At 38.2% G+C, this 21,445-nt stretch overlaps 1 protein-coding gene across 5 annotated transcripts in view; it reads right to left on the bottom strand.

Moving 5' to 3' along the window:
* The window catches only part of DPH6 (diphthamine biosynthesis 6), a 358,530-nt gene that overhangs the window by 66,397 nt on the left and 270,688 nt on the right, over positions 1–21,445 (bottom strand). The window contains exon 15 of one of the 5 annotated variants that reach the window (XM_075927015.1): positions 11,377–14,122. The exons of the other annotated variants lie outside the window; for them this stretch is intronic. Within the exon in view, the coding sequence (XP_075783130.1) occupies positions 14,000–14,122 (123 nt within the window). The 3' untranslated portion in view covers positions 11,377–13,999. Of the gene's footprint in view, positions 1–11,376; positions 14,123–21,445 lie in introns of those variants that run through there. 5 annotated transcript variants of the gene reach the window in all.

A 21,445-nucleotide genomic window follows, 5' to 3' on the forward strand; every position in this document is an offset into this window, starting at 1 on the left:
TATGTACACCTGCACAGGTCTATCACAGCAGGGGTTGCCAAGAATGACTTCATCCTGTGGAAACTCCAGGTCTCCCCTTCTGCTATTGCCTTCAACTCAATTGTTCCTCCATGATGTTGCAAAAGTGTTAGTGACGGGGGGAAGGGGGAGACCCTGGATCTTGGAGAATTTGATCCAATGGGAAAAATTCCATCCTATTGGACAAGATACATTTGAAAATGCTTGGGAGAGTTTAAATGTGTATGTATGTATGAAGAAAATAGGCTACAAAAAAGAGCAACTAGTCCATCCATCCATCCCCAGCCAATGGGAAGGTGTCAGATCTGAAGTAGGATGAGCAATCACTCCTTTTGTTCTACATGGGCTCCTGCATTGCCAATCTTCTGTCTTCTGGGAACCATGTAACATACCTCCACCGTCCGTTCAAGATCCTTTCCTTTAGATTGCTGATAGGGCTGTGAGGGGAGATGGGTTAGTCTGATTTCATTCTGTTTTCACACTTTATGTGCAAGAGCTACATGAATCCCATCACTTATTCCAATGAATGCCTAATTGGGCATTCCATTACTACAAAACTGAGTGCAGGTCATTGCAGTGAACACATCTAAATCAAACACTACACTGTAAGTGATGTAAGTTAAGAAGAATGCGATGCTCAAAAATGTTTAAAATGTCTCTCTAATCTTTAAAAGATTTTTTTAATAAAAAAACTAAAAAAGCCCACCATTTCTGAATATTTTAACTCCATCATTCATTTAGATCTGACAAGCCTGTTTTAAATCCGTTATGGATTGACTATATATATTTGCTTGTTTGGGTTTCTTCCTTTAAGTACATTACAAAGCCTTCCTTTTGTTGTATGTGCGGAAATAAGTTTTAATTATTTAATGACTGAATATGTGGTCTGATAAGATTATGAGAGAAATGAATGTGTAGCAGGTAGTTCTACACAGAACTGACTTACAGAACAAAACCAGTAATGTTTCTTTTAGAAGTTTAGTTTGTGCAAACCTCCTCTGGTATTTATTATTACACCATTAGAATGGCAAGATTAATGTGCTTTTAAATAATACATTTAAAATTTCCTTTACACTGACTGCATAAAACAGATTTTACCAAACTCCAGAGATCCAGTTAAAGCTTTGCTATAAGTCTCCTACAACAATAGGTTTATGACTTTCGGAAGTGGAGTCCACCAGGAAAAATGCAGAGAAATAAAAAAAGTCAATTCCTTAGGAAAGAAAGATAGAAATAAACTTTTTTAGCATTCTAATTTGTCTAACACATATGAGCAAAATACATCTCTGGAGTAACTCCACTGATTTTAGAGGATAAAGGCTGGCAGATCCAGTCTTTCATAGTGATAAAATTAAACATGAAGATTATTTTCTTTCCAAAGCTTACTGCCGTAAACTACAAGAAACAATTGAGGCTTGTATTTTGAATACTTTCTGAAATTACACACATTATGTGTTGTCTATTTAAAGTATTAGCACATACTTTAAAGGAAATATCCAAGACTGGTACATAAGAATATAAGAAAGGTCATACTGGGTCATACCAAAGGTCCACCTAGCCCAGGATCCTATCTGCTGACAGTGGCCAATGCCAGATGCCCCAGAGGGAGTGAACAAAACAGGGAATCATCAAGTGACCTATTTCTTTGTCATCTATTTCCAGCCTCTGACAAATAGAGGCAAGGGACACCATTTCTACCCATCCTGGCTAATAGCCATTGATTGACCTACCCTCCATGAATTTATCTAGCTCTTTTTTGAACCCTGTTAAAGTCTTGGTTTTCACAACATTCTCTGGCAAGGAGTTCCACAGGCCAACCATGCGCTGGACAAAGAAAAACTTCATTTTGTGTATTTTAAACCTGCTACTATTAATTCATTTGGTGACCCCTAGTTCTTATATTGTGGGAACAAGTAAATTAGTTTTTCTTATTCACTTTTTCCACACTAGTAGTGATTTTATAGACCTCTACCACATCCTTCCTTAGTCTCTTTCCTAAGCTGAAAAGTCCCAGTCTTTTAAATCTTTCTTCATATGGGACCTGTTGCAAACCCTTGATCGTTTTTGTTGCCCTTTTCAGAACCTTTTCCAGTGCCAATATATCTTTTTTGTGATGAGGTGACCACATCTGTACACAGTATTCAAGATGTGGGGGGACCATGGGTTTGCATAGAGGCAATGATTCTGTCTTATTCTCTATCCCTTTTTTAATGATTCCTAACATTCTAAACTTAAAAAACAACAAATAGTCTGTTAGCACTTTAAAGACTAACAAAACATGTAGATGGTATCATGAGCTTTAGTGGGCACAGCCCACTTCTTCAGATGACCGGAGTGTTGTATGTCCAGAACCAAAATAAATAGGGGGGGGGAAGAGGGGGAGAGGAGGAATGGGAGGATGACAAAAGGAGGCAGTGGGTATATAAATATTAAAGGGAAAACTGAGCTGGTATGTCTATAAGAACCTAAAACATTCTGTTTGCTTTTTTGACTGAGGCTGCACATTGAGTGGATGTTTTTAGAGAACTATCCAAAATGACTCCAAGATCTCTCCCTTGAAGGGTTATAGGTTAATTGTTTCCCATCACTTTGTATGTATAGTAGGGATAATTTTTTCCAATGTGAATTATTTTACATTTATCAACATTAAATTGCATTTTCCATTTTGTTGTCCAGTCACTTAGTCTGGTGAGATCTTTCTGAAGTGCTTCACAGCTTGTTTTGGTCTTAACTAACTTGAGCAATTTAGTGGCATCTCCAAATTTTGTCACCTTACTTTCTACCCTTTTCTCCAGATAATTTATAAACCCAACCTGCCAAAAGCAACTAACTCACCACAGAATAACATAGAGAGACCCCTATAGAACGCATACTGCAAAGATGCTCAACTACATGTACTATCAGGAATTCAATTTAAAAAACTGTAGACTATTCACAGTGTATATAGTTAAGCACACGTGTAAGGCTGTTCAGTGACCAAAGTTCTACAAAACAGGTAGATGGTATCATGAGCTTTTGTGTGTGTAACCCACTTCTTCAGATGACTGGAGTATTAGAAGTCCATCTTGGATCTACATGTTTTGTTAGTCTTTAAGGTACTACTAGTCTATTTGTTGTTTTTTAACTTTTTCCTATTACAGACTAACTTGGCTACCCCTCTGAAGCTTTTAAAGTTCTACAGATAATTAAGATCTGAATAATAACATTATACACACACTGAGAGGATTTTTTTAAAAAATTAAGCAAATATAGATGCTTAAGATGACTGAAAGCACTCAGACACATCCCTGAATACGATATAGGTTTTTACACACAGCTATGCAAATGCACCACCGTCTGCTATTCTAGCCTGTAAGACTTCCATGAAAAGAGACTGTCAACTGTTTTAAATTATTTGACTCTGTGATGTACGGTAGGGTTCATATAGAAATTTAAGGCATAAATGATACATACACCAGAAAAAATGTATCAGGAAGCTTTCTTGAACATCAAATTCACATAAATATTTTTATTATTGTAAATTACAAAAGTAAATAAGAAAAAATAACCCAAAAGTTACCATCTGCCTGTTTCCATAAAAAACTGTATAGAAAATCCCAAAGCCGCACTAAGATGGAATTCCCTTTTTGCTTAATTTATTAGTTAAGGATCATAGTTTTTGTTCTGTCTCATTATCTAAAGACACAATAACACTATAGCCTGTAATTTTTCAACTAGCCATTTCAATTACTCATTTCAATCTCTTCTCAATACACATTTTATAGTCATAGGACACAATTTATATCAGCATGAGAGCATGACAAGATTTTTACAGTGCTGGACATCCACCAAGGGGAAGAAAGTCACAGAATAAGAAATGGAAAGTATACAAGGGACTTTTTACACTTTTAGATGGAGAGTATCTTAACTGAGAGTATACCAGAAGAAATGATTACAGATTTCTTGTACACTTGAGTGTTTATTTAAACTAATTACATGTATAAAAGAATCCTTTGCAGTTCTATAAATTGCACATTCAGCATAGTAATGTAATATTAGGAAAAAAATTTAAGTCAACTGATTTGTACAAAAATAGGAGTTTAATAATTTTGTTGAATTTATAGCAGTGAGCTATAAATCTAAGAAGCAGGTGACTGCTTCTTTTCATTTAGTACCATATGTCTAGGAATGAATCTGTATTTCCAAAACACAAAGGGAGAAATAATAGTTAGTGATACTATGCAAATACATGCATGCTTTGCAAAGCACTGAAAATGTAGAGTGGGCTTCATATACTACCCACTGCTTATTCTGTCTATCCACTAGAGCCTCTGTGCCTGATCTCAAAAAACCCATACTGAGAAGGAAACCATCTTATTCATTATGGCCTTTAATCTCCCTTGCTGATAGTTTTAAATTTTTAAACAGCCCTATGTTGCGCTTCCTTTTATGTGTTCTCATAGCTATGGAATTAATTTTTGGAGCAAAATATCTAAACAGTAAGCATAATAAAAATGAAACAAGTTAAAGCTTACTAGCAGCAGGGAGCAGATATAGCAAAACTCTGCCAGTTCCCCTACATTTCCTCCCCAGCAGGGACTTTCTATCAAGCTGTGAGTTAGTTCTATAGTATAATGCAGGCTGCTGTTACAGCAATTGCACCTTCCTATACCTCTGTATTGTACTAAGAATTCACTTTGATTTCTGATTTCTTTCTTTGTAATAATAATGTTTAAAACCATTCCTGGAGAGCTAAATGTAAAGTCAAGCACTATATGCCAGATGATCAGTAGGGCATGAAAATGTGAAACTGATAAGAAAATAATTATATATTGAAAAGCTATTTTCTTTACTTTAAAAATATTAACTTTTCTCTTGCCAAACTGAAGGTGCCTGAGCCAAGATAAAACCAGTTAATGATTAAAGTTAAGGTTCCTTGAAATACCTCTCAAACATACATCATTCAATATATCAGTTACAATGTGGAAAAAAGATACCTATTCAAGGAACAAAGTCATAAATTGATAGCAATATAAACTGAAAGCAAATGAAGTCTGCCACATGAAACATGATCACAGACTGTCACTCTGAGGGTTTTATTCTTCATGTGCAGTGTCAAAAATAAGCACTTTTGGAAAGAGAGTTGAACTGAATGAAGGATGTTAAAGGTCAAAATGTTCTATTGGATGAGGAGGTATATTCAAATAGGGACAAGAGAAAATTTAATGACCAAACTCTCTTTCATGGCCATTAAAAATAGCTTACTTTAGGATTCACAGTGGAAATGTCAAGTGTTGCTGTAAGTTGTCTTTGCAAGTCTGCTTTGCATCTGAAGTCGAACTCACTTCAGCTGTGGGGTTTATTTTCAAACACAAAACCTTAATTAGGACTCCATACTTCTCCGGAATACATTATATACCACCCACTTAGCCTTTGAACATGTCAACACTATGTATTTGCTAATGTTGCTGAGGTTGTAATTAAGCTTTTGTATAGGAAGGAAGATTAATATGGTCTGTGTTTACTTATTTGTTGGCAGCAGATGGAAGATCATTCTACAGTTATGGGGTGAAATCTTGGCTGCACTGAAGTCAATGGCATGATTTCCATAGATTACAGCGGGGTCAGTATTTTACTTAAGGAGCAGGCCACTCTCTCTGGTACCTGCTGTGTGGACGTGAAGGTAAGGAGAGTCTCATAAATTGGGATTTCCTTGCTTTCAAAGATTTGATTGCAAATTGTCACAATTAACCAGCCTTAATCCCCCTTAAGTCTCTGTTTTTGTTTTGTTTATGGCATTGTAGGGAGTTTCATCTAAATCAGAATATAGTTGTCTGATTGCACAGAAAGGTCAGCTGTAGGGAGAGGGGAACAAATTACACTAGAACTACATGGACCACATTGGCTCCTTATTAATTCCAGGTGCAACTCAAAAGTATTGTTATTTGTCATTAAAGTCCTATATAGTTAGGACCTTAGCTTCTGAGAGACCAGTAGGCAATGCTAGCCAGTGCCAGAGCAGTTGAGGTCAACTGACAACAGTTCCTATATTTGGGCAGCTGGAGAATTTGATGCAGCATATATTCAGTCCAGGACCCTTGGCTTTAGAACTCACTTCAGATGTTCATCCAACAGAGTCTGAATTTCTTAATATGCAGATACTTCTAACTTGTTACACTAACATTTTAAAAAACACACAAGTACACACAATAGCAGTACACAGAGACACAAACATACTTCCTCCATGTGCAGCTGTATTGTATATGGTCATCTAACTACATACATGAATTGTGCTCTGATTCAGTAAAGGACACATTTTAAAAGCTGATAAAAATATTACCAAAATTACAGATCAAATATTGAAAAATGCTGGAAGTTACTATTTTTGTCAGTAAATACTTTGTTTTATTTTCTAAAGTATGTGGTTTTAGATTGGGTTATATGGTTTATCTATACACAAAAAAGACATGCCATAGTCAATCACTGAAGATTATCCTGGATGTTTCAACAAAAATGTCTACTAGTTCAAGACCTACACAAAAGCACTTACACAATATTTGTTATTAAGATATGTGTCAGACAAAACAAAAGCTAGGTTTTAAGTTTGTTTCCAGCTTTGTCTGAAGAATTACAAGAAGATTGACAGTGAGTTACAAGAATGTACCACACTAGCTAAAAGCATTTATTCTGCTTCATGGCGAAGAACAACAACAGAGAGGAAGTTAAAGTAATTATTTACCGCTGAGCTGGCATACATGTTACTGGGTCAACAGTTAGCACTGTCTGATGTGCAGAAGTTTAAAGTGGCATAAAAATAATGTTAGTTCACATTCATGTCACTATGAGTACTAGCTTGAAAATGGAGTTGAGAAAAGGACAAAGATTTTTTTTCTGACATTTATGAGTAAGTAGTTCAGTGAAGTTATATTTTTGGAGCCTACATGATAAGATTGAAAGCAAAAGAATGGGATGATATTTTATATTATGGTCAAAACCAGAGGAATCTGAGATTATAATATGGTACTGGAGTACAATAGGATGCGTTGGAGTGTACTATAAATTAGGCTAAAAGAATTTTCCTGTGGAGAGGGTACTTTCATGGGAGCCTTACCTTTGATTTCCTGGTTTAGGTTCTGACTCATGACTACTGCCTCAGTGCCAGAGTAATAGGGTTATGTAGCAATTTCCCACTCCAATAGAGTTAAAGAACCATGGGGTTTGGGTTATAGAAGAGATTTGTTTTGGATGGAGGGCTTTGATCGAGGTTTGATACAGCAGACTTCAAGTTTGTATTTTCCTATTTCATTGTGGGTTATTCTTCTGGGCAATTTGTAGTCCACATACAGTAGCTGGGATTTGATTTCTCCCCTAGAGGATGCTACTTGTTTGCTCAATTGCAGAAAGTACAATTACTGAATGGTGGCTTTTAAGTGTGCAGCTTATAGATTCCTCATAGCCCACTGTGGGAACTGAGTGGCTCCTGAGACCTAAGATTTTAGACATCTGTTGGGATAGCATGAGAAGATTTGTAAGGAAGAGATAATTTTCTAGATGCAGTGTAGGTGTTTAGCATTTGGTATGAGACTCAATGGTCTTGTTGAAAGTGTCTTCTCTGAAGCACTCATAAAGTTGGCTAAAAGGGACACTACTTTGCAGTTCATGCTATTAAATACAAGGTCATTGACTAAAAAATGTACTCTCTATTACTGGAGTCTATAACCTGCTTGTCCTTTTGGACCCTTGGTTATTCCTGGATTCCCAGACAAAAGCATTATACTGAAGACAGATTGTTCTTACTGAGGGATCTTGGAATCTGGATTTTATTTTCCTGTTGATCTGACAAAATCCTATCCTGTTAAACCATAATACAAGCAGCAGTAATAAAATAGATTCCTAAGGGACTTTATAGGAGAGTGTCTTTTTGGGCCCCTTATCATCACCAAATTAAACCTTGTGTACCAGAAATGAAAGAGTGAACCTCTTACAATTTGTTTACTAGAGTATTATGATTAAGGATAGCAAAAGCAGCAAACTTATAACAGTAAAGAAAATTGTTTCATCTGACACTTTAAGAGCACTCAATGCACAGACTGATGCTAACTACACACACTGTTACAAGAAGTCCCTACACTGAGGGTAACAAAGAACCCTGTTCTATGCAGAGGCCCCTGAGGTTGGTTAACCAACTACTTTCTTGATCTTTCCTCTAACAGAGAGCTTTGAGATGATGTATGACTGTGTAACTAGGTCTCCAGTTTCGTGAGGTATCTTTTTTTTTTTAAAGCAAAGGTTCCACTTCAGCACTTTTTAAACAGATCAGCTAAAGAGGCAAAGTTGCTAATAGTCTCTACAAAACATGACAGGTATGGAATCTGACCAGAGCTGGTCACATAGCAAAACATTGTCTCACCCATCTAGGACAGTTGATGCATTCATGACCTATTGCTTAGTGCAAAAGTGGCAGGCTTAACACACAACTGATCTCTGCAAAGAAAATGGAAAATCACTCACAGCACTGAGAGACTGTTTCGGGAGATAAACAATCAGTCTTACTGAACCAGACTGTTCTCCACTCTGAACAATTCAACGGGCAATTATTTCTCTATTTTACATACATAACAAAGAATATGGGCAGATCCTCAGCTGAAGTAACACACTCCTTTGCTTACAATAGAGTCATGCAGATTTACATCAGCTATGCTCTGTCTTTCCCATGAAGTAACTGCACACCACAGATACATGACTATTTTACATTTCTGCTCAGGAATGAATAAAATGTGTTTTAAAGATAATCTTCATACAAGCTTAGAACATTAAGTATTCTGTAATTTTTGTATTCACATACACATACATTGAATTTGTAATAAAGGTTTTAGTTAAGATGACAGAAACAGTTTCAGTGTTCACTTTGTTAATTATATTCTGTTTTAAAAGCCTCAATCCACAGATTTCACTATTATTACAAACAGAATATTATTATCCCCCTCCTTACAAATATAAAATAAAAAAATAGCAATAATCCTTTCACATCCCACTGTGGGCAAGTGTCAAAAAGCCAGAATATTTCCAAGGTCCTCTAGAGTTCCACTATCTGCATCTGACCTGTGTTAAATATTCTCATTACAATTACTTCAAATGAATACAAAAGCTTTGTTTAATCTTAACCCTGGGGAAATGATATACACTAGGCACAAGATGAAAGATCTACTGCTACTGTACTGTTAGAATGCACTGCATGTTCTTAACATGGGCTGTAAAAAAAGAAAAGACCTGTTTTAATATCTCAAAGCATGAAACATTCAAAATATTATCTAGCTGCAAAATAAATATCACAAACCTGACATGAAAAAAGGACACAGAAACATGCCTTTTCTTACTATTGAACTTTTTATACTGTTTTTTGGCAATATTTTCAAAATTATTCATTTTCTTTCAATAAAATGACCAATTATATTAATTAAAATGTAAGAGATCTGTTCAGCAATGTAAATGTAGCAGAGTTTAATCTACCTGTCAGTTTACATCTTTATAATGCTCATTAACTTCTGTATTTTATATTTCAATTATTCTCTTTGTAATTACCAGGTGAAAAGGGGGTTGACTTTAACTAGCATTTCCTAAAGGATAAAGTATGTGCCATAATTTTAAGCAATGTTTATATAACTTATTATAAATATGATCATAAAATATAAATAAGTACATGCACTAAAATATGTATACAAAATATGTCCCTTGGCTATTGTAATTTTATAGCATCTATTCTGGATAGTGAAAGAGTATATATCCATCCACATAAATCTAAAATCTGACAGAGAACATTTTTCCTCACAAGTTTCCATGCCCTCTTCAAGATATAAGATAATTTACTCCATGGATAAGAAGGATCTTAAATCTCCCTCCAATTCTTTTTAGCAGGAGTAGTACCTCTTCTTTGAATATAACCTCTTTCAGTTCTTACTAGTCTAAACAACCATGGCCTTTTACAAACTGCATTCAAAGTAATAACTCTCAGGAAGTATATGAGAACACCAAGGGTCAGATTTTCAAAGAAATTTAGAGATCTTAACGATGAAGATTGAATTCTAGTGATTTTCAAAGTCCCCTAAGCATGTTAGGTACCTAAATCCCAGTTGGTAACCTGCTTACGTACTTTTGAAAATCCCACTAAATACCCATTTGAAGCTTTAGATGCCTAAGAACCATGTTAACCTGGCTCCATGGCCAAAAGATTTGTGTTTCACTTTCACAAGATTTACAGCTTCTACATCTTGTGCCATTAAGCAATTGTAACGGGTTCATCCTTTCTCATGAGCATCCCCCTTCTGCAAAGGGTGTGTGTCTACATGCTCCTCCTCCTTCATTCCAGGACTGGGTGGTGTCTCACAGACCCCTTTCCCTGGATTGCCTAGGATCAGGTTTCTTCCCTTTCAGTAGCTACTGTGGGATTTGGGGAGGGGGAGAAGGGACCTAGGCCTGCCCACTCCTCTCAGTCCCAGTTCAGGCATCCTGTAAATAGCAATTGTCTACTCAGTGCCAATCTTTGAGGTATGAACTGTCCTTGCCCTCACCTCAGGGCTTTGTCTCAAAATCCCAGGAAAATCCTATCCAGGGGTTCTGTAACTCACCTACCAGCCATGCCCATTAGCTGACCCTGGGCTTCAGCCTGATATACAGTAAGTTCTGCACACTGAGCTGTCCAAGGTACTGCTGCTTTCTAAGTCAGCCAGTCCCTCAGTGTGCATAGCTGGAGTTCCAAGGAGGAACTGTCTGGCTCTGGCCCAGGAGATCCTTTATACTAGCTTGCTGGGCTCTGACTCACTGCTGCAGCCACTTTAGACGACCTGGAGAACTTCTCTCCTGCTCTTTTCCTGTGTGTGGGAAGGCCACAAGCTTCCAGCAAGGAGTTTTGAGGCCTAGTCCACTCTGTCATAGAGACATATTGTATGACATTTCTGGCAGAGTAAAAGTAATGAGTAGCACTTATTGCTCGGTTTGAAGCAATCACGGACTCAAACCACTCAGAGTGATTCATAAAAAGGCATTTGGGGAACTCCTTGTACGACTCCCCTACAGCACAAAGGCAGTAAACCTAATATTATCGCCTTTTAAATGATGCAGTTTACTCCTCCCTCCATGTGCTGAGGTTGGAGTATGGTTTTGGTTTACTACTATATTTGTTGGAGAGTATTTACTGGAGTGAGATAAGCAGTCCATTAACAACATTTTATTTTATTAAATCCAAATGGGGCAATTACATCCAGCATATACTTACTTTTTAATGTTACTAACTGGATTTTTCTATGTAAAGTTCATTGATGATGGTGAATATGCTGGGAATAGTCAAAGTAAAAGAATTAACCCAACATGAATCTAACACATTCAACCTCAATATCATAATTTATGGAAAGAAAGTGAAAATATAAAATGAATTGCTTGAATCAATGAATGTAGACTAACTGGTACTAGAGTTAGTAATAGATCTTGCTATGATGTTAAATGTTATCTTACTCTATAAAGTTCACATTTATTCCACATCTTGTCATGGAATATTTGTTCTGATCTTTCCAGTTCTCTCTGATCCCTGTTTCATCCATTTTCCCATTCACTATTGTTTTATTATCAGTCAAGAGGTATGTAACCATCTGGAAATTGTTATTTATTACTCAAATTTTAGAATGAAGTTTAAAAACTAAATTTAAAACATGTAAAAGTAAAAAAAACCCACCTCCAACACCACTACTATCACATATATTCATTTAAGCATTTAAACAAATATTTCACTGTTTGGCCAAGGGAAAAAAAAGACAAAGAGATCAAGTTTTGTACATTTTTGGCAAACTTACCAAGTTTTGGAGTTCTGAGACTGAAACCACTTTTACTATATCCAGATAGCTACCATTTTTGGGGAATAACATTTCAAAAGAACACAAAAGCCTTCATGGATAAAATCCAACTACCAGTTATTTGTAGCACAATGTACACTTTCATTAGGGATGGAAAGAAAAATATATTTAAAGCCTTAATTCTCATTAAGATGATCAGAATCAATATATTATTTTTGGTCTAAGTGTACCTAGCTCTACTGCAGATGCATCAGGTCAGGAAGACACAAGAATCCAAAATTGTTTAAAACTGTCATGCCTGCACTTGCTGGAGAGCAGAGACTATTCTCTTACTGCATCCTTTAAGGCAGAGCCAGATTATCTATTAGGCACAGTGTCTAGAGCCTATGGAAAATTTAGGGTCTAAAATTCATAATTGACTAAAAAATAAGAAAACTGTTAAATCACACTTAATAAATTGCTATTTTTTATTAGAATACATGTGCAAATGTTGAAGATCAATAAATTCATGTGTATTAAATCTTTAGTCAATAACCATCATACAGGTATAATATACAATTAAATACTTACTTTGTGATTCTTAGTTAGCAAAATCACAGATTACATCATCAAATGTCCTTTTTCCTCAAAAGCTTACTGTCAGATAAAAGTAGTGCAAGGGAAAATAGTCATTTCTGTCCCATGGCAGACTGAAGATAGTTCTCTATATGTTTTAACTTTGAAAAAGAGTGTTTCCCTTCACAGTTTGTTGTCAAGATGGCGAAATAACATTGCTTTCAGAATGTTAACATTTGCACAACTTGTCACCAACTTGTCTGCTACTTGTGCATTGATCATTGTTGCCACATATTCCTTCTCTGCTTACATATGTGAGGACAATAGAAATTTATCTGTAAATACATGTTTGAGATCTGATGGATAGGAATCTACTAATGCCCTTGCTCTAGAGGCAACTTCAGCACTGGACATTGATCTATCCACAAGAAAACTGAACCTTTCATTCAATGTGGCATATGCTGCTCATTGCCTGACCATTGTAACAATACGTTCATCCATGATAGACTAAAAGCACTGTATGTGAAATTTATCCCTGGAACTCAAATCTGAGACAGTGTTATCCATGCAAACTTCATCAAAAAATTGCTCTCTCAGTTATTTGCATTGTATGGTCTCATTGTAGTCAGTTGGTGTAAGATATTTGCAGTTGCCTTAAACACATGAAATTTTTTGTGGGTATCGCAGAAGTGGACTAAAGGACAATCCTATAAATTCATAACAGTGCACAACTCAATGCCAGGCTCCTGTAGAGCTTTATTCACAAAGTTATTCTTTTGTGGTATGTCATTCCAAATGACGCATATGAAAGCTGTCAAGAACTGATCCAGCTTCTTAGTCAGTGACTTTGCCTCACAGACAGCTGCTAGTGGTTGTCGATCACTTTCAGCTATGTCTCTTAAAGTCTGATGAATTTCAGAATAGTTCAGCTAAAGTGCTATGGTGGAATTGCTCCATGCTCACCATCTTGTTTCTGATATGCTTTGTACAACATTGATATTTTGCTTCATGTTATTTACTAATTTAGACCATGTCTATGATGAAGCTGAGAAGAACATAAAGAATGACTGCAAACTCCCAAAAAACCTGACAGCTGCAGGGCAGCACACAGCAGAGGATCCAGCCAAATTTAGACTAGGTGCAGCAAATGGAACCCATTTAGCCAAACTGTTAACATCACAAAACCTAGATTGAACCCCTGAATTAATGCCACTCATACTGCTGGCATTATCACATGAATGTGATCTGCAGCTTGCAATATCTATTCCATGAAATTTGAAAATATCCTGCAAAAGATCGAATAAGTATTTTCCATCGTGTTGTTCAATGGGAATGAACTGAAGAAATCACTCAATCACATTTCCATCACTGAATACATAACAAACACCACTGTAAGCTGATCAGAGTGAGTAAAATTAGGGGATAAATCGATATTGATTCCATAATACTTCGCCTTCTTGATTTCAGATATTATCCGCGCCATAACTTTGGCTCCAAAATATCAATAAATTAATCGCATATAGTTGATGAAAGATAAGACACATTCCTTCTTCCTGGATCGCCATGTCCTTGCATGTGTTCTAAGAGAAATGGATCAAATTCAGCTAGAAGTTCAATGTAATCCAGTATTTACATGATCTTTCCTTCATCTTCTCCAGTTCTGCATCAATTCTGGCAGACTTCTGATGCTGGAGCATTGCTGACAGTGCTTCAAGATGATCCTTCCCCTGCTCATGAGAAGTAATTCTAGTGACTGCATTTTCCAAATATCAAATCTGTTATAAATTGACTAGAGTAGTCACTGCCACAGAATAGTCTGCATATCTACCAAAACACTTTACCAGTAAAGGCAGAATAAAGCAGTGTGGCCTCGCAGTTGTTTAATGAGCCCTGCCTAGAATCTCAGGGGCTACTTTGCAGGGAGCTCCCTTACTAAGGGAGGGAGACTTCTCTCTCAGCAGCAGCAGTTCCATACTGGAGGTGGAGTTTGCCTCTTCTAGCTGATAGGGAGTGGACATAAGGAGGCAGGAGGCAATAAATGACTGCGGGAGCAGGGAGAGTAGAGAGGGGGAAGTTTGGGGCTCCTAGCTGGGTGGGAGAGGAAAGGATTGGTGTAATTACAGAAGCTGGGCTTGGCTGTAATTTCATGTGAGAAACCCAGCACTCTCCAGCCTGCTGGGCTGGGAGGGGAGAAGATGGGGAGCAGACTACATGGGATAGACAGGCAGGGAAAGGAAGGGGTGGAAGCATCTGTGTGGTGAGTTAGGGGGAGTTTGTTGGGTGTTCTGACTCACTCCTGTCTGGGCTATAACTGCTGGTGCAAGGGAGAGACATAGGATTCTCTCTTGGGCTGGCGGAGCGGTAAGGAAGCAGGCTGCATAAGGGTGGCATGGTATGCTGATATGCTGGGGTATGGGAACATGTGGCTCTATGGGAGATGGGGCTGCTTCTGTGTAAATGTCATTATTTCATTAATGCACCAGAGGGAGCTTAGTCAAATATATCTTCCCTTTTTTCTTGTTGAGGCTAGAGTGAAGAGGGGTTGGTATTAATTATCAAATGATTAGTGACATAATTACAAGATCTTAAATATGCCAGGAAAATACGATGGGGGAAAGAATTATGCAGCACCCATGGACTTGTTAGACTTGTAGAGGAAACACAAAACAGTGACTCCTCGCAGCCCTAAACCAAAATATTTTTCACTTAGTTTCAGGAAGGAAAGATAAAGAGCTTGCTTTTGGCCATGCTGAGTTTGTCCATAGAAGGCACTCTGCCTGGAGATGTCAGTCTGAGCTAAAAATTAGTTTGTTTGTGACAGAACCAGAGAAGACAAATAAAGAGGGCAGAGAGCAGATCTTAATGCAGGATCTGACTTCACATGTATTGTTTTTTTCTATTATAAAGCCACGAGGCTGCTTTTGTAAATAAGGATTATGTGGCTAGGCCTCACTCATGACATTTGCATGATTACATTACCAAGAAAGTTTACATAGGTGTTAACGGCTTAAGGTAAGGAAAGAAAAGGATTCTTTGAACAGATTTTTTGAAGTGTTGTAGATAACAGAAGACTGATCTTTTTTAAAATATGCCATGTTACTAATTTATACAGTACATGGTAAATTATTAAAACTGGAAGAACGGTGTCATGGAATCTGTTTGGCTTTTCAATTAGAGTTGGATTCCAGACAAGTGATTTCCATTAAGTGTTAGAATTTGTTTGGAGAAGGGCATTAAAGCCAGTTCTTTTCTATATGGTATAGTTCTGGCTCTTATGAGTCAATGGGCATACTAGGTGTGATGCTAGGTGTATTGTAGGATGAAGAATGTATTTGTAAGCTCTTTAAAAAATGGATCTGTCTACAAACTCTGAAGCCATGTTAAAGTACTGCTCTGGAGCTTCTACTCTTTGGGTATGTCTATACTAGCCCCCTAGTTCGAAATAGGGAGGCTAATGAGGGCGACCAAAATTGCAAATGAAGCGCAGGATTTAAATATTTCAATAAACCTTATGAGGTTTAACTGGTAATTCGAAGTAAGGGATTTATTTTGGAATCACCCTTCTCTGCTGCGTATAGACGCGAGCAGTTATTCCGGGCTAGTCAATTTCCAATATGGCGACCGCCTGGCAACATGCTAATGAAGTGCGGGATATTTAAATCTTGTGCTTCATTTGCAATTTTGGTCGCCCTCATTAGCTTCCCTAGTTCAAACTAAGGGGCTAGTGTAGACATACCATTTGAGTTGGTGACACACACAATGTGAAAGTTTCAAGCAAGGATAACATTTATCTGCCTTTACAGGACTCTGCTTCACTTGCATAGTCATCCTAAACATTCATTTAAAATACCGATCACCAACCATCTTGTAGGGGAAACTGAGGCAGCCCATGGTATTTTGCTAAGAACCCCTATTCAATCTATTTAATCCTAAATTTGAGACAGGATTGGGAGCAACACAGCACAAGCAATTAACGTGACCCTGGTCGCTCTGGCAACCACATTCCAAGAGGGCCTCATTCCAATGAGATGCTGGCTGGTATCACAATAAACTTTAAGTTAATGAGTGTAAGTTGTACTTAGTGTCTTCCTTTAATCCTAGATAATGAGCCTGGGACCCCAGATGGGACCACGCCAACATGAGGTGGTATCACCCCATAGTGAACATATCATAATTTTAATTGTCAAAGCTACCATTATATGTTATGTTTATGTTGGCTTATTTAGCTTGTTAGGGATAACTACCGGTATTATTGATAAGCTGTTAACTGGAGATGGGCGGAGATGCTAAGTAATCTCTTGTAGTTTATTGGCTTACGTGCTCATTCCATCTTGCGGCTAGACCTATCAAATCACTTCCCCTCCATCCATCTGCCGCCTATATAATCTATTGTAATGTTTTGGTTAAGCAGTGTTCACCAGGTTAACCCCTGGGTGTCACACCACCAGCGCTGAGTGTTTAATAAATCCTCTGACTTGTTTCCAGAGTGTCCAGAATTATTACCTACAATATGATGTTTTACTTTCCTTCCTATTTCCACATTTGTAGTATTATTTGGTTTCTGTGTTGCTTTATTACTTTTTACTGTTCTATGTTTGTGCACTATTAGTCAAATTAAGAGTTGACATCACAAAGAAACTGTATAATCCTGAGTGTATGCCCTTTTCTCTCTTTTCCAGTATAAGTAAATATTGTATTAATATTTTCAAGGACAGCAATCCTGTTTCTAGTTGACTCAGATTACTTTAGCATCTTAAAGCTGAGCTATGTGTAGATAATATGCATTTTAGTGAGTTTACTAGTTTGAGTTGTTAAAAAGAAAATTAACACTATTCTGGGACTACATTTACTTTATCATCCTTTTTATTTGATATTAAATAAACATCATAAGCATTACTTCTTGTTAATTATCCCTTGTTTTAAAATTTTCTTCCATGCCTACGAGACATTTAAAATATATATTTATATCTAGGTTTTTTGTTTGTACTGATGGTGCACAGAAGAAAATTCAAGCCACTTAAAGATGGAAAATGTTAGAGGCGACCCTGCATATTACTACAGTGTTTGCATTTCAGTTGTGTTATCGAAACCCTAGGCTACTACTAAACCCTGTTTCTGGCTGAAATGTATGGCCAGCATCAGCCTACGTACTGCTATTTAATAAATGACATTGAACAATCTTGAGACACAATCCTGCCAAGTTATGAGCTCTGCGGCCCAATGCATTACACTGTTTACAGTTGTAGCAGTGACAACATCACCTTGCTTTTCTTCCTATCAGCCGATTAACTATCAGGTGAATTGTAGTATAATTGTAGTATACAATAAAATGGCTGTTATTTTAGAATGAAGTACAGGCAGTCCTCGACTTACGTCGGATCCGCACTTACAAATGGGGCTTTTCTCGCCCCAGAGCTCACGGGCGGCGGGTTGCCGCCCGTGTCCTCCGGGGCAAGAAAAGCTTCTCCTGGTCTCCCTGGTCTGCTGAGGGGATCCAGCAAAGCCGCTGGACCCCCCCAGCAGACCAGGGACACCCGAGCAAAGCCGCCGCCAGCAGACCGGGGGACAGGAGCAAAGCCGCACAGGAGGCAGGGGTCCCACTGCCTGGGCGGCTTTGCTCCCGGGCAAATGAGCAAAGCCGCCCAGGCGGTGGCTTTGCTCGGGTGTCCCTGGTCTGCTGGGGGGGGGGGTCCAGCGGCTTTGCTGGACCCCCCCAGCAGACCAAGGAGACAGGAGCAAAGCCGCACGGGCAGCGGGGTCCCTCCGCCTGTGCGGCTTTGCTCGGGTCTCCCTGGTCTGCTGGGGGGGACTCCCCCCAGCACCCCAGGGAGACAGGAGCAAAGCCACACGGGCAGCGGGGTCCCTCCGCCTGTGTGGCTTTGCTTGGGTCTCCCCGGCCTGCTGGGGGGTACTCCCCCCAGCACCCCAGGGAGACAGGAGCAAAGCCGCATGGGCAGCGGGGTCCCTCCACCTGTACGGCTTTGCTCGGGTCTCCCTGGTCTGCTGGGGGGGAGGGGGTGCAGCTAGTGCGCCCCCCGCCCCAGCAGACCAGGCTTTTGTTGCAGGACGCCTCGGATAGAGCAGCTGGGGTGCTGCCGGGTTGGTCCTGTGGGAACCTATCGGGCAGCGCCCCAGCTGTTCTGTCCAAGGCTCCAGATTCAGCAGCTGTTGAAACTGATCAGGCTGATTCCAGGAAGCTGGGGGCAGAGCAACTCTGCCTCCGGCTTCCTGTAGTCAGCCCCTGGTCAGTTTCAGTGGCAGCAGCTGAATCTGGAGCCAGTTCCGACTTACATACAAATTCAACTTAAGAACAAACCTATAGTCCCTATCTTGTACGTAACCCGGGGACTGCCTGTACCATGAATTTCTCACACAGTGCACCACTTTGAAGAACAAAAATTAAAGTGGGTGATATTAGGTGTATAGGTAATAGGGCATTTCTCACTTATATATTTCTATATAGTCTAATTTAAGGGCCTACAATTATGAGAGAGCATAGGGACTACAAAGAGCTTAATTCAGTCCTGCTTTGAAGAACAAGATGCCTGAAAGCGACTGGGAAGAAATGGAAAGAATGTGGGTGATGGGTTTGCTCAACCACCCAGCTGAATTCAGGGAGGAATATGGTGCACCAATTGGAGTTCCTTTCAGGGCAAAGAAGGTCATTACCTCACAATGAGAACTGTGCCTAAAATGCACAATTCAACCCTTCCTGAGTAAAACACAGGAATAGATTAAATTAATAAAATTTTGCAGTCAGAGTTACTGTTATATCATTATACAATAAATATTTGGAATATTTCCATCTACCAATAATGCCATCTGTCCCATCCAATACAAATGGACTACAACCCATATGGCTTATTTTTTCTATTGATTACTCTGATGAATGAGTTAGCAAAACCACTCACAAACTCATCATATTACATGACACTGTCATTTAAAAGACATGAAGAAAAAAACCCACAAGATGATACTTATCTAGAAAATTGTTAGTTCAGACGACAGAAAGTTTTAGAAATATCATGCCATAAATCTTTAAGAAACCCTACAAACAAAAAGGAGCAGAAGCTCTAAATGTTAACTACATTGTACTAGGTTAACTAGAAGTGCCCTAGCACCTGAACACAAAGCATTATTGTTAATAATTATTTATGTTCTAGTTACTTGTAAAGTGTGCTTCAGGCTTTACAGACTTTCAGGAAGACTCAGTCCCTGCCCCAAAGAAAGCACATGCTGCATGAAAAAAGTGGGGGAGGAGAGGGGAAGGGTTACAATACACAAAGTGATTTGGATTATGATTGCACATGGCTTGTTAGTCCCAATTATTTTTTCACTATTGATGATTCATAGTCTTACCCTTGCTTATATTTTGTTTTATTGCCTCTGCTATTATCTTTTATCTTGACTTTAACCCTTGCCTACCTCTCAATTATTTAGTTCCACTGTAATTACCATGTAATAACAATGAATGACTTGTTGACCTGCTTCGTTCCTGTGCTGAGAGTAACAGGAAAGGGCAACAAGAAAGAACTCTCCTTTGCCCTACAAGTTGCCCCTATCCTCAGAGCTGGTGTGTCTAAACATATTTTTGGGTGCATCTACACTGCAGGGCTTAACTCGAAATAAGCTAGCAAATTGAGTTACATCAATTGTGTATCTTATTTTGAAATAGCTTATTTTGAAATAGGGAGCATCTAAACAGCACTTATTTTGAAATAGAGCACTCTTCCTCTGACTTCCATTATCCTCAGACAATGAGGGTTATAGAAGTCGGAGTAAGAAGTCCTCCAGTTTGACAGTATTTTGACACTATTTCGAAATAACTGCCTGCTGTGTAGATGCAAACTAAGTTATTCTGGAATAGTGTTAGTTATTTCAAAATAGTGTTGCAGTGTAGACATACCCGATGTCTGTAACACATTTCAGCCAGAAGGATCCCAAAGTGTACAATAATCTGCATACATGAGGCACCATTCACTAACACAGAAATGCTGTCACATTCAGTGTTGAACTCAGCAGCAGCTGTTCAACAGCACCCAGCTATGATTCACAAAAGCTTACAGCAGAAAATGGAAAATTCCTGTTCCCATCTAAATCACAAGTGAATGTGTCCTAGATATTGGGGTTGGGGGGTGGGGAGGAGGGAGGTTGCATTCCTATTCTTACAAAAAATACTCTTTTGATCTTTAATTATCACAGGAGGTCAGGATCTTGATTTACTGGGTCATCTAAAAAGACCACGTCTCCAGCAGTACTGTTATTTGCTTACACCATCCAGGGAGATTGGTTCAGCACTGAATCACAGGGAAGAGTGTGTGATGAGCCACTATGGAACTCATGCAGTACCTGTGCTTTCCCTGAAAGTCTAATTAAATGTATTGCTCAGGTCAGTCACTACTTAAATGATAGAATTGGATAAGATAACAGAAAGAAGAAGCTATATAACTGCAGGAAATTGAGTGCACTTCACATGTGTGTTCTTACATAATTTTTTTTTACCATCTCCTCTCTTTCATAATTCAGTATTTCTGATGTTATCTTACCTTTGGATGAAATGAATAACAGATTTGGAAGTTACCCATGAATATTATTGATAACTAGTCCACTTCGTAAAACAATTCATAATCGTAGAAATTATATGTCTTTCAAATGTTAATAAATTTTACACAAAGCTCTGAAGCCTGTCTTTAGAATTAATACATTTTTTCAGAACACAAGAAATGAATTTTCCGAGGATTGTTTCTTAACTTGTGCTCCTCCATTTGAATTACTGCATAAGGTAGAATGAGGTATTCTATAGAATTTTTTTACCAGGTATTAGGTGTTTCCTTCCCTTTTCACATTGTATTGGTCTCATTTTAATGTAATGACTATTAAGTACTTGCTAATTATTAGACATCCTCAATAGCAATTATAAGTAGCATTATAATGCCATCTAACAGAAGCAAGAAGAAAAAAAATAATTTAATGGTAGTACATATGAGTGCTGATCTGTTCGCTGTCTTTAAAGTTATTGACTTATAGAGCAAGATTACAGAGAATAAGCT

Source organism: Pelodiscus sinensis, chromosome 4 (assembly GCF_049634645.1).
Source record: "Pelodiscus sinensis isolate JC-2024 chromosome 4, ASM4963464v1, whole genome shotgun sequence".
In the NCBI taxonomy this organism is placed as follows: Eukaryota; Metazoa; Chordata; order Testudines; family Trionychidae; genus Pelodiscus; species Pelodiscus sinensis.